This window comes from Geotrypetes seraphini, chromosome 8, assembly GCF_902459505.1.
Source record: "Geotrypetes seraphini chromosome 8, aGeoSer1.1, whole genome shotgun sequence".
Classification (NCBI taxonomy): Eukaryota; Metazoa; Chordata; class Amphibia; order Gymnophiona; family Dermophiidae; genus Geotrypetes; species Geotrypetes seraphini.
Window position 1 is genome coordinate 55,145,643 of NC_047091.1, and position 12,767 is coordinate 55,158,409.

General features: G+C 46.4%; 1 protein-coding gene across 1 annotated transcript in view; it reads left to right on the forward strand.

Annotated features, from left to right (window-relative positions):
- Nucleotides 1–12,767, forward strand: part of EGLN2 (egl-9 family hypoxia inducible factor 2) — a 51,934-nt gene that overhangs the window by 22,017 nt on the left and 17,150 nt on the right. Inside the window, exons 2-4 of the mRNA XM_033955019.1 lie at nt 876–995; nt 2,227–2,363; nt 5,827–5,894. Of these exons, the coding sequence (XP_033810910.1) occupies nt 876–995; nt 2,227–2,363; nt 5,827–5,894 (325 nt within the window). The remainder of the gene's footprint in view (nt 1–875; nt 996–2,226; nt 2,364–5,826; nt 5,895–12,767) is intronic.

Sequence of the window (12,767 nt, forward strand, 5' to 3'; positions counted from 1 at the left end):
TCTTTCCCTCTGGTTTTGTCCATGTTCCTCTTCAGTAACCCCTACCATTTTCTCTGTTCCTTGGTCTCATCTCTCATTCCACTTAAACTCATCACCGTCTGCTCCCCTCTACAAGATTTTTTTCTATCTTCTTTGCCAGCATCCAATCCATGACACCTCCCCCCACCCCTCCTACTTCTGGATTCCTCAGTCTCTGCTCCCCTTCATCCATTTTTCTGTCTTTTTGAGAACAGTACCATAGGCAAAAGAGTGACACAAGCTTATCAGTCAAATCAGGGAAAGAGGACACTGGAAGTTGGAAGCTCACATTCGCCATCTCTACAGCTGCTTCTCCTCCTCATTCTGTATTCAAGGGAGAAGGGACAGGGTTCCTATGTTCACGATGTCTCTTAGACTGCTCCTTTCCCTTGAATACAGAATGAGGTGGAGAAGCAGCTGCAGAGATAGCAAGTGTTAGCTTCCAGTGTTGTCCTTTTTGCCTGATCTGACTGTTAGGGAGGCAGGAAGGTACAGGGATACGTCTTGAAAAAACATTTATAAAAAAGTTATGCTGGGGATGATGGGCAGAAATTTGGAGTGATGTGGGGAGGGCTGTCAAAGACAACTAGCAGGCTGCAACTCTTTCATCTTTAAGCAGACTTGGGAGTCCCCTTAGCATGGGGTCCAGGGCAGTTACCCTGTTTACACCTCTCTAATGCTGGCTCTGTATAATTTGATACAAAGTTTATAAAGAGAATGTCTTATGTTGGTGACCAATGTAATCACTGGGAGACTAATTTTGCACTGGAATTCTTGTTTTCTCCTATATCTGTTGTAGTAATGTCTCCTGCATCCTGTCCTTGGTCCTGTTTTTACTCACTTTTCCCTTTCTATAGGCCATGGTGGCATGTTACCCTGGTAATGGCATGGGGTATGTGCGGCACGTGGATAACCCCAATGGAGATGGCCGCTGTATTACCTGTATATATTACTTGAACCGGAACTGGGATACCAAGGTTTGTCTTCAGAGTCTATCAGAGGGGTGGTGGTGGTGGGGAGGGAGGTTAGGGGTAACTTGTGTTCTTTTCTCTGTGCTTTGGAAGCCTTGTGGCCACTTCTGCTGATTGGCTGTGAAGGTAGATCTTCTGGCTGGCTGGACTAAGGGCAACACAGGCATGGGATTTTTTTTAGGCTAATTGCAGTGAGAGGTGAGAAATGGTTTTGTGGCCTAGAATTCTGCTTTTATTAAAATGGTCTTTCTGTCCATAGTGAAACATTTTCACAGAAGCTGGGAAACCCTCAGGGCAAGTTTGTTCTGTCTTCACATTGGGATTGGTGAGGGAGGGGAGGAAGGAGCATCTCCTGGTTTGTCACAATAGAACTCATAAATGTTCCACTGGCAACTCAAGGAAGGCACTCAGTGTATCGACTGTCTTTATTTTTTTTTTCTCTAGTTCCTCTTTAGACTGCCTGCGTATCATGGGAGCCAGTCAGACTGGCTGCCTTTGTGGTACTGCAGTATTCAGCTTTGGGGGAGGAAAATAACCCTAGTGATACAGTGATAAAGTCACCAGATTGGGTGGGTGGGACAGTGGCCTTATGATTCAACCAGTTATCTTTGCAATCTTATCCAAACTCAGAGAAAGATAGCTATATGAGGTATTTGGGCAAAAGGCTGAACTTGAACTGGTTTTTACCCTTCAGTGCGTGTAGTGGACTTGCTGCTCTTATCTTTAAGAAATATAGACCTACCAGCCCTTATATGGAGTCAGGATAAAAACCAGATCAGATGAGATGGAATCAAGTTTGCCATACTGTGGAACCATTGGATTGGTCTGGAAATTTACTTTGGACTCCAATGAAGCTAGCGAGCCTAAAAGACAGGATGTGATATGCCAACTGCAAAGGAAGTTGAGGAGAAGGAAGAAGGGATAATCTTAACAGCCACGTTTCAAGGGGCTCTGATGCCTCAAGCTTTTGAACCCGTGTCTTGGTGGTGTGGGGCCAGGTTTGTGGTAGTACTTACACAAATCTGGGGTCTCCTTCCTTAAGAATGACCTGAGCCATACTAGAAGAAAGAAGGGCTGGATTTCTATTGTGTACATAGTTTATTCATTGTAGTTATAAAATGTGATCATAGGTGAATGAGACCAATACATAACAGAAGTGGGGTGGGGGGGGGGAACAAAACAGAATTGCATTGACATCTTGTTAATTAAATTTGAACTTTTTGTAACTGTTTTAAAGGTCCATGGAGGCCTTCTGCAGATTTTTCCAGAAGGCCGCTCTTTAGTTGCTAACATTGAGCCCTTGTTTGATCGCCTGTTGATCTTCTGGTCCGATCGCCGAAATCCCCATGAAGTGAAACCGGCTTATGCGACAAGGTAGGAAGGCGATTTGGATGTTAACCATGGGCCTCCCTCATCCCCTTTTGCTATCCCTTCTCTGGTATGCCACAATGCTCCCATTGATATGAAAGTCCTGCCCAATGAAGACGTGTTTCTTTAGATCTATTGAAATTAACTCCAGCCAGTGCCTCCCATTTCTCCTGTGTTTCTGCCCTTCATACAGGGCCGCCATCAGAAATTTCTGGGCCCCTTACTGAGCAATCCTATTGGGCACCCCTTCCCCCCCGACCCCTCCTTCTTCCATGGGCCGAATACACACATACTTTTCTCTGTCGTCGCACTCTTTGACCAAAAGATTTGTAAGCCTGCAATCACGTCAAGGTAGACTCTTTCAGCAGGGCCCTAACCTAAACTAAACTAAACTAATCTATACCTATATATTTTAAACTAACATTTGAACTAATAACAAACTAACAAACATCTGCATAATAAATAACTAATAAATAATAGTGCTAGTAGCTATAATTCACTTTTGAATGTAAAATCTCAGTTAAGGATTTCTTTTGACCTTTGTAGGCCAGAAGTAGATCACAATTGCACAATATTTTTTGTAACAAGTATTAAATGTGTTTTTATAAATACTGTAAGCTTAATAAATATATCAGAAAAAACTACACATCTGAGCGCATATCTGAACATATACATCTGTATGATCCCATCCTCCTCAGCTTGCTTATAGCTGCATCATGCATGTTAAAAATGTACGATATGTTGATATGTACACCTTCCTTGCTTCCCATCCATCCTCCTCAGCCTGTCCTTACACATGTTAATGATGTATGTTAATGATGATGTATATGTTATGATGATAAATAAGTGCATATGAGCACATCATTAACATGCAGCTATGGATGAATATAAAAAAGAAACAATATTCTGTACAATTGTCAATTTATAAATCAGCATCTTCTCCCCTCTCTCTCTTCCCCATTTCCTTTCAGCGTCCTCATCCCACTCTCTCTCCACTTTCCTTCAGCGCAAGCACATAAAAACAAGCAAGTAATTTATATCATATTCATTCATAGAAATTAGAGTCTAAATAATGCCAGTCACATAACAAAACATGATTTTACAAAAATAATTCCTGTACAGTCAAGCCTGCAAGGATTACTAGATGTCTTTCAGCAGCTCCCCTCCCTCCCTCCCCCTTTCCTTTGTGGCCAAGTCAAAATGATCTACCAACAATAAAATTTTAAAAACACAAAGCACGCTGTACGCAGAGAAAATGTTAATTATCATTTATATTCCGCGAGTTTTCAAAGAGGTCAAGGCAGATGACTTTATGCAATGTCACCTCAGTAACAACTATACAAAAATAGACAAATATTCCCCCTCCCTTTTTACTAAAACGCGATAGCGGTTTTTAGCGCAGGGAGCTGCGCTGAATGCCCCACGCTGCTCTCAACGCTCATAGGCTCCCTGCGCTAAAAAACGCTATTGCGGTTTAGTAAACGGGGGCCATAGTGCAAAATATAGACAGCATATATAAATTCTGAAAGCAGACACATTTTGATCACTAAATTGAAAATAAAATCATTTTTCCTACCTTTGGTAATTTCATCAGTCTCTGGTTGCACTTTATTCTTCTGACTGTGCATCCAATATTTCTTCCCTTCTTTCAGCCTCCTGTATGCTTCCTCTCCTCCAGACCTCATTCCCTCCCCAAACTTTTTCTTTGTTTCACCCTGCCCCTTCTTTCTTTTTCTCTCTCTCCATACCCCCTTTCTTTCTGTATGTCTGTTTTTCTCTCTCTCTCACCCTGCCCCCTTCTTTCTTTCTCTCTCCACACCCTCTTTCGTTCTGTATGTCTGTCTTTCTCTCTCTCTCCGTGCCCCATTTTTCTTTGTTTCACCCTGCCCCCTTTCTTTCTTTCTGGCTTCCTGTCCCCCCCCTTTCTTTCTTTCTCCCTGCCCTCCCCTATGCCACCACCATTGGGAAAATGCTGCCACTGCCACTGGGGAATAGGCTGCCACTGCCGCCATCAGGAACAGGCCAGCGCCGAGTTCGCCCTGCTTCTCTTCCCCGCGGGGCCGACCAACTTTCGCCACCCGACGTCAATTCTAACGTCGGAGAGGACGTTTTAGGCCAGCCAGGCAGCGATTGGCTGGCCCAGAACGTCCTCTCCGACGTCAGAATTGACGCGAGTGGCGAGAGTTGGTCGACCCCACAGAGAAAAGCAGGGAGAACTTGGCGCCGGCCTGTTCCCGATGGCGGCGGTGGCACTCAAGTGGCTAAAGAGCCGCAGTTTGCCGGCCTAGGGAGAACACTAGAGGGTGGCCAGCTGTGCACCCCCTTGGGACGTAAACCCGGGGCGGGGCGGACCGCCCCCCCACCCTCCCCCACCTTGGTATGCCACTATCTGTACCTCACTCCCTCCCTATGACCAAAAATTCTCCTTTCTTCTATTCCCCGTGTACACAACCATCTCTTTCCCTCCCTTCCTCTCTCCCAAGTCCATGCCTTCTGTGTCCAAAAACACATTCCCTCCCCACCTCAGCATCTCTTTCCCTCCCTTCCTATCTCCCAAGTCCATGCCTTCTGTGTCCAAATCCCCATTCCCTCCCTCACCTCAGCATCTCTTTCCCTCCCTTCCTCTCTCCCAAGTCCATGCCTTCTGTGTCCAAAAACCCATTCCATCCCCCACCTCAGCATCTCTTTCCCTCCCTTCCTCTCTCCCAAGTCCATGCCTTCTGTGTCCAAAAACCCATTCCCTCCCCCACCTCAGCATCTCTTTCCCTCCCTTCCTCTCTCCCAAGTCCATGCCTTCTGTGTCCAAAAACCCATTCCATCCCCCACCTCAGCATCTCTTTCCCTCCCTTCCTCTCTCCCAAGTTCATGCCTTGTGTCCAAAACGCACTCCCTTCCCCCTTTTGTGTTCCGCGTTTGCCTCCCAGCCCATCTTTGCAACTTTCTCAGCAAAACGGAGCTCAAGCCGAGAGGCTTGTCTCCTGTTTCCTGCCTGCCCTGCTGCGCACAAATAGCCGACCGGAAGTATTCTCTGACGTCAGCGCTGACGTCGGAGGGCAGGCTTTGCTTAAGCCCTCCCTCCGACGTCAGCGCTGACATCGGGGAACACTTCCGATCGGCTATATGTGAATGGCAGGGCAGGTAGGAACAGAAGACGAGCCTCGCGGCTCGAGATGTATTTAACTCCGCGGGTCCCCCATCCAACTCTCTCTTGTGCACCTGGGGCGGACCGCCCCCCCCCCTAGGTATGCCACTGGGACCGGCGGTTGAAGAACTGTGGGTAGAAGAAGTCCTTTATCCATTGCATTTAGATGACTAGGGCTGATTATTTCCCTGCATCTGTGGTGATTATGGTGTCAAAGACATGGAAACCTAGAATAAAAGGGGAGGGGGTGGAAACTGGACTTGATGAGGAGTTGCAGCACAGGTTGCCACAGCCTGAGCATCACAATACAGTTCCTTTCTCCTGCAGGTATGCTATTACCGTCTGGTATTTTGATGCAAAAGAAAGATCAGAGGCCAAATACAAGTATCGAATTGGTAAGTTTGTTTTGTATCTCCTCTCTTTTTTATACCTTTGTTTTTCTTACCTTTTTTGTCTTGTTTTTCTTATCTTATCTTTTTTATACCTTTTTTGTTTTTCTTATCTTTTTTTAGCTGCCTATTCATCCCCTCATGCTTGTCACGTCCTCATGTCTTTTTTTCTGCTGAATTTCACATCATTTTTTCTCTATTTTACCATCCCTCACTGCTCACCCCTCCCATTCCCTGTTTGCCTATTTTCCCCTGTCTCCATGTTGCACCTTTCTTTTCTCTGTGCAGCTTATAAACTCTTTGACCTAATCTTTCTAGAAATTGCAGCACTCTGGCCACATGATGCCAGCACATTCTTTGTAAACAGAACATGACGTGGGAGGTGCCAGGGAGGATGGGACAGGCTGCTATTGAGAGCTGGATGGAAATCGGAACCTTTGGCAACAGGCTGCAAAACCTTGAAAGCTTTTCCTCCTCTGAGCTCTGCGAGGAGCCCGTGAACTTTGGCCCATTTTTTAAATGAGCAATAGCACGAGAGACTCAAATTTATATACTAAGCACTAAAGACCTTGATAAGAATTCTACAGAAAAGAGAGAACCTCATGTATCCTCACACAAAGCGATCCGAAAGTCCAATATTCAAAAGGATTTTTGCTCCTAACTTTGGGTTGCTTTTACAAAGCTGCTCTAGCAGTTCCTTTGTAGCAAACGTGATGAAGCTCATAGGAATTGAATGGGCTTCATCACATTTGCCATGTGGGAACTGGTAGCACGGTTTTTCAAAAAGAACCCTGAGAGCTGAAGCTCATAAATTGGCCTCTTTAAAATTTTACTAGGGCTGAGGGCCTAAACTTATGTTTAAGCTTTCACTGCACTCCTACATTTAGAAGCATAAAAAGTAGATGGTAACATGGGTGGATTTAGGGCAGGGAAAATGCTAAGAGTTTAGCCCTGATTTCCAATACTAAGGGGCAGATTTTATATAGTCCGCCTAAAAAATTAGTACCTACTAGTGTGGCACTAAGAGCGATTCTATAAAAGTTAGGCTCGCTGTATAGATTCACATTTAGCGTTGCTAGGCATCACAACTTTTATGTTCATCCTATTTATGCCAGGGTTTTCTTGGCCTAAATGCTTGTGTCTATTAGACACACAATGGCACCTAAGTTAAAAACAGGCGCCTAGCTCAAAAACACATCCACGATCCACCCCCTAACCAAGCCCACTTTTTAAATTTTATGCTTTGGACTAGGCCAGGGGTCAGCAACTTACGGCTCGCGAGTCACTTGAGGCTCTTCTGGTCCTGACCCTTTAATCTCCCAACCCCCAATTTGCCCTTTCTACCCCCCAGGCCTACCGAGGTACCTGATGGACCAGCGGGGGTCTTCGTGGCAGGAGGGTAGTCCTTTTTGCTCCTGCTTCCACATGGCTGCCTTCTAAAATGGCTGCCGCAACCTCTCACAGTAGCTCGCAGTACTACAGGAAATGCCAAAGGTCATGGCAGATATTTTAGAAGATAGCCACATGGAGACAGGAGCAAAAGGGCTATCTTCCTACCACGAAGTATCCCGCTGGACCACCATATACCTTGGTAGGCCCGGGGGGGGGGGGTTTGTGGGGTTGGGAGGGAGATTAAAAGGACATGGCCCGGAGAGGGAAGAGAACTTTGGCTATGGGTTGGGGGCAGGGAGGAAGGGAAGGAAGAGACCTACGAGGGGTTGGAGGGGAGACAAGCTAGACCTTGGGGAGGGAAGAGAGAGTAAGAGACCTGGAATATCTCAAACACCCTTCTCTACCCATTGTGGTTCTTTGTAAATCTTGGGTCAAATTTTTATGATAAATTGACTCTTTGCTTTAAAAAGGTTGCTGGCCCCTGGACTAGGCGCATATATTTTATAGAATTGTACAGTGGAACCTTGGTTTACGAGCATAGCTCATTCCAGGAAGTAAGGGAAACTCGCTTTGATCCGTTCTACCTCCTCCCCCCCCCCCCCCGAGGCTACCGGCGCTGCTCCATTCTCCCCCCCTTTGAGGCCACCGATGCTGCTCCATACCCCCCCTCCTGCGATCCAGCATCCCCCCTGCGAACCGGCATCCTTCCCCCCGGTCATCTCGCCCTCCCCTCCCCTGCGATTCTACATCCCTCCTGAGCACCGAAACGAAATCCCTTACCCCGATTGGGCACCGGCACCAACGCAAAGGACATGCCGGTGCCCGAAGATCCTCCCTCTTCTGGGCTGGACGGTGCGTCGGAGATTCTGAATCTGAGAATCTCGGAGAGAGCGAGACCAGAAGGCCTTGAGCATGCGCAAATGCTCAAGGCCCAGTCCAGCCCAGCACAGGCAAGATGGAGGATCTCCGATGCACCGTCCAGCCCAGAAGAGGGAGGATCTTCGGGCACAGGCATCAGCATGTCATAGAAACATAGAAACATAGAAAGATGACGGCAGAAAAGGGCTATAGCCCATCAAGTCTGCCCACTCTACTGACCCACCCCATTAAGTCTGAGTACTAATGACCTAGTTCCTTAACTCGACCCTCGTAAGGATCCTACTAGGGCATCCCATTTATTCTTAAAGTCAATAACGCTGGTGGCCTTGATCACCTGCTCTGGAAGCTTGTTCCAGTGATCTACAACCCTTTCTGTGAAGAAATACTTCCTTATGTCACAATCGAATTTCCCTCCTCTGAGTTTGAACGGATGCCCCCTTGTGACCGAGGGTCCCTTGAGAAAGAAGATGTCTTCTTCCACCTCGACACGTCCCGTGATGTATTTAAATGTCTCAATCATGTCCCCCCTCTCCCTGCGCTCCTCTAGAGTGTAGAGCTGCAATTTGTTTAGTCTTTCTTCGTATGAGAGACCCTTGAGCCCCGAGATCATCCTAGTGGCCATCCGCTGAACCGACTCAACTCTAAGCACGTCTTTACGGTAATGTGGCCTCCAGAATTGCACACAGTATTCCAGATGAGGTCTCACCATGGTTCTGTACAGTGGCATTATGACTTCAGGTTTGCGGCTAACGAAGCTTCTATTGATACATCCCATAAGTTGCCTTGCTTTGGATGAGGCCTTCTCTACTTGTTTGGCGGCCTTCATGTCTGCACTGATGATTATTCCCAAGTCTCTTTCTTCTGAAGTCCTAGCTAGTGTTTCTCCATTTAAGGTGTAAGGTTTGCATGGATTTCTGCTACCGAGATGCATAACCTTACATTTTTTAGCGTTGAAGCCCAGCTGCCATGTCGAGGACCAGTTTTCCAACGTAAGCAGATCCTGCGTCATACTATCCTGCAGATTGCTTTCACTTACTATATTACACAGTTTGGTGTCATCAGCGAATAGAGTTACTTTACCCTGAAGCCCTTGGGTCAAGTCTCTTATGAATATGTTAAAAAGGAGTGGACCCAGGACCGAGCCCTGTGGCACTCCGCTGGTCACCTCCGATGTCTCAGAGAGGGTGCCGTTGACCATCACCCTCTGACGTCTTCCACTCAGCCAATCTTTGACCCATGCAATTAGTGTCTCGCCTAACCCCATCGATTTCATCTTGTTTAATAGTCTACGGTGTGGGACGCTGTCGAAAGCTTTACTGAAGTCTAAGTACACTATGTCCAGAGACTCTCCCGAGTCCAGCTTTCCTGTTACCCAATCAAAGAAGCTGATAAGATTGGATTGGCATGATCTACCCTTAGTGAATCCATGTTGACTAGGATCCCTTAGATTCCCCTCATCCAAAATCGTGTCTAATTTACATTTAAGTAGTGTTTCCATGAGTTTACACACTATTGATGTGAGACTCACTGGTCTGTAATTTGCAGCCTCCGCTCTGCAACCCTTTTTGTGCAGAGGAACGACGTTAGCTGTTTTCCAGTCCAGGGGGACTCTCCCTGTACTTAGGGAGAGATTGAAGAGCATGGTTAATGGTTCCGCCAGGACATCGCACAGCTCCCTGAGAACTCGTGGGTGCAATTTGTCTGGTCCCATGGCTTTGCTTACCTTGAGTCTTGACAGTTCGCTGTAAACATCAGCTGGTGAGAACCCAAGATTCTGAAATGGGTCTTCCTTGCTTGGCTTTGCTTCCAGCTGTGGCCCGTGTCCAGGTGCCTCGCAGGTAAAGACTGAGCAGAAGTAATCGTTCAGTAGTTTGGCTTTTTCGGAATCTGTTTCCACATAAATCCCATCTGCTGTTCTAAGACGTACTATCCCATTTGTGTTCTTCTGCCTGTCACTAATATACCTGAAGAAGGATTTGTCCCCTTTCTTAATGTTCTTTGCTAGAGTTTCTTCCACTCGAAGTTTGGCCTCCCTGACTGCTGTTTTGACCGCTGCAGACCTTGTCTTGTATTCAATTTTAGCTTCTTTCTCCCCGGTGCATTTGTATGAAAGAAATGCTCTTTTCTTGTCCTTGACTAGGTGTGAGATCTCATCAGTGAACCAACGGGGTTTCTTCTTTCTTTGTTGTTTATTTACCGATTTTATGTAGCGGATAGTTGCTTCGTGTAGTGTCCTTTTCAGTGTTGACCACATAGCTTCCACATCATCCGTTGTTTCCAGAGCCTGTAGCGTCTGATGGACGAAATCACCCATGCTTGCGAAGTCAGTGCCCCGGAAATTGAGTACCTTCGTTTTTGTTTGTGATCTAGGGAAGCCCTTTCTAAGGTTGAACCATACCATGTTATGGTCACTGGTTGCCAGCGTTTCTCCTACCAAGACTTCCGTGACGCTTTCCCCGTTCGTAAGTATCAGGTCCAGGATGGCCTGGGCCCTAGTGGGCTCTAGTACCATTTGTTTGAGCTGTACTCCCTTCATGGATGTTAATATCCTCTTGCTACTACAAGTTGTTGCTGAGAATGTGTTCCAGTCTACATCAGGCATGTTGAAGTCCCCTAACAGGACAACGTCCCCCCGTAAGGTGATATTCTCAATGTCTTCAATTAATTCATTGTCTTTGTCCTCCGATTGTCTTGGAGGTCTGTATACCACACCGAGGTATAGGCATTTCTCTCCGCCTCTGGCCAGGTTTACCCAGATGGATTCCCCAGTGTACTTGACATCTGTGATCCTAGTTGTCTTGATGTTCTCTTTGATGTAAAGTGCTACCCCACCTCCCAACTTACCCTCTCTATCTTGGCGAAGCAGGTTATATCCTGGTATAGTTATATCCCACCCATGAGAGTCAGTGAACCATGTTTCGGATATTGCTACCACGTCTAGGTCTGCATTTACTATTTCTGTTTCTAGTTCTAGAAATTTATTCCCTAGGCTGTGTGCATTTACATACATAGCTCTCCACTCTTTGTGTCTAAACCCCTTTAGAGAGTTACCCATCTGAATTAGAGTGTCTCCTAGCGAATCTTTTGCAGCAAGGGTACTTACCTCTGACTTAGAAGTGGAGTTTTGGTTCACCTTATTAGGATTGTTACTTACTGCTCCGGTATATAAATGGGTACCCTCCCCCAACTTACCTAGTTTAAAGCCCTTCGAAGCAGGCGGGCTACTCGGTGTCCGAAGACGTTCTTACCTCTGTTGGTCAGGTGGAGTCCATCTGATCCCTGGAGTCCCTGTAGTGCCTCCCCGTGATTCAGGAATCCGAAGTTCATTTCCCAGCACCATCGTTGTAGCCACTCATTTGTCTTCAGAATACGTTCGTCCCTGTCTCTTCCCTTGCCCCTAACAGGAAGAATTGAAGAGAATACTACCTGTGCTCCTGTCTGCTTCAGCCTCTCCCCCAGAGCTCTGAAGTCTCTAGCTATGCCCTCCAGAGTGTTCTTGGCAGTGTCATTCGTTCCGACGTGGATGAGCAGCATCGGGAAGTGGTCCATGGGCCTGAGAAGCCTATCAAGACAGGCTGTCACATCTCGTATTCTGGCTCCAGGCAGACAGCAGACCTCCCTCGACTGCATATCTGGTCTGCATATTGGTCCCTCGGTGCCCCTCAACATGGAGTCCCCGATGACTATTACTCTGCGCTTCCTTTGGGGATGTCGATCAGATGTCCCCAAAGGAAGCGCAGAGTAATAGTCATCGGGGACTCCATGTTGAGGGGCACCGAGGGACCAATATGCAGACCAGATATGCAGTCGAGGGAGGTCTGCTGTCTGCCTGGAGCCAGAATACGAGATGTGACAGCCTGTCTTGATAGGCTTCTCAGGCCCATGGACCACTTCCCGATGCTGCTCATCCACGTCCTATGCGTTGGTGCTGGTGCTGGTGCCAGTGCCCAGTTGGGGGTAAGGGATTTCGTTTTGGTACTCGGGGGGGGGGGGGGGATGTAGGATTGCGGGGGGTGGCGCTCGTAAATCGAGTCAAACTCGATTTCCAAGGCGCTGATTTTGCGAATGTTTTGCTCGTCTTGCAAAACACCCACAAACCGTGCATTTGTAAACTGAGGTTTCACTGTATTTTTCTTTTTTTCTAATTATTTATAATTTTCAAACATTTGGTAATAATATCAGTCAAAAATAGAATGAACTGAAATCATTTTCATCATAAAGGATCAAGAGCATTTGATCTCTACTTTTAGGATAATAAACAACTTATCAAAGTATGGTTAGTCCACAATTACAGAGAACTGAGCTAAAGAATAGACTGAGAAACATCATTAGGACAACTTAAAATAAAGACTCGGCTTGATAACCCCAGTATCATTTATCATTGAGCAGAACTATTGGATTCAATCCTCACACTGAAGAGGTTAATTGACCTTTATTAGCAATAAATTTAGATAACTGCTGCAGCTCATAAAAAACATATCTATTCTGTTGATATACTAGTACACATTTGTAAGGATAGCACAGAATGAAAGTTGTTCCTAACTGCAGAGCCTGCAGTCTCAAAAGCAAAAACTGTTTTCTCATATGAGGTAGTTATATGTGGAACAT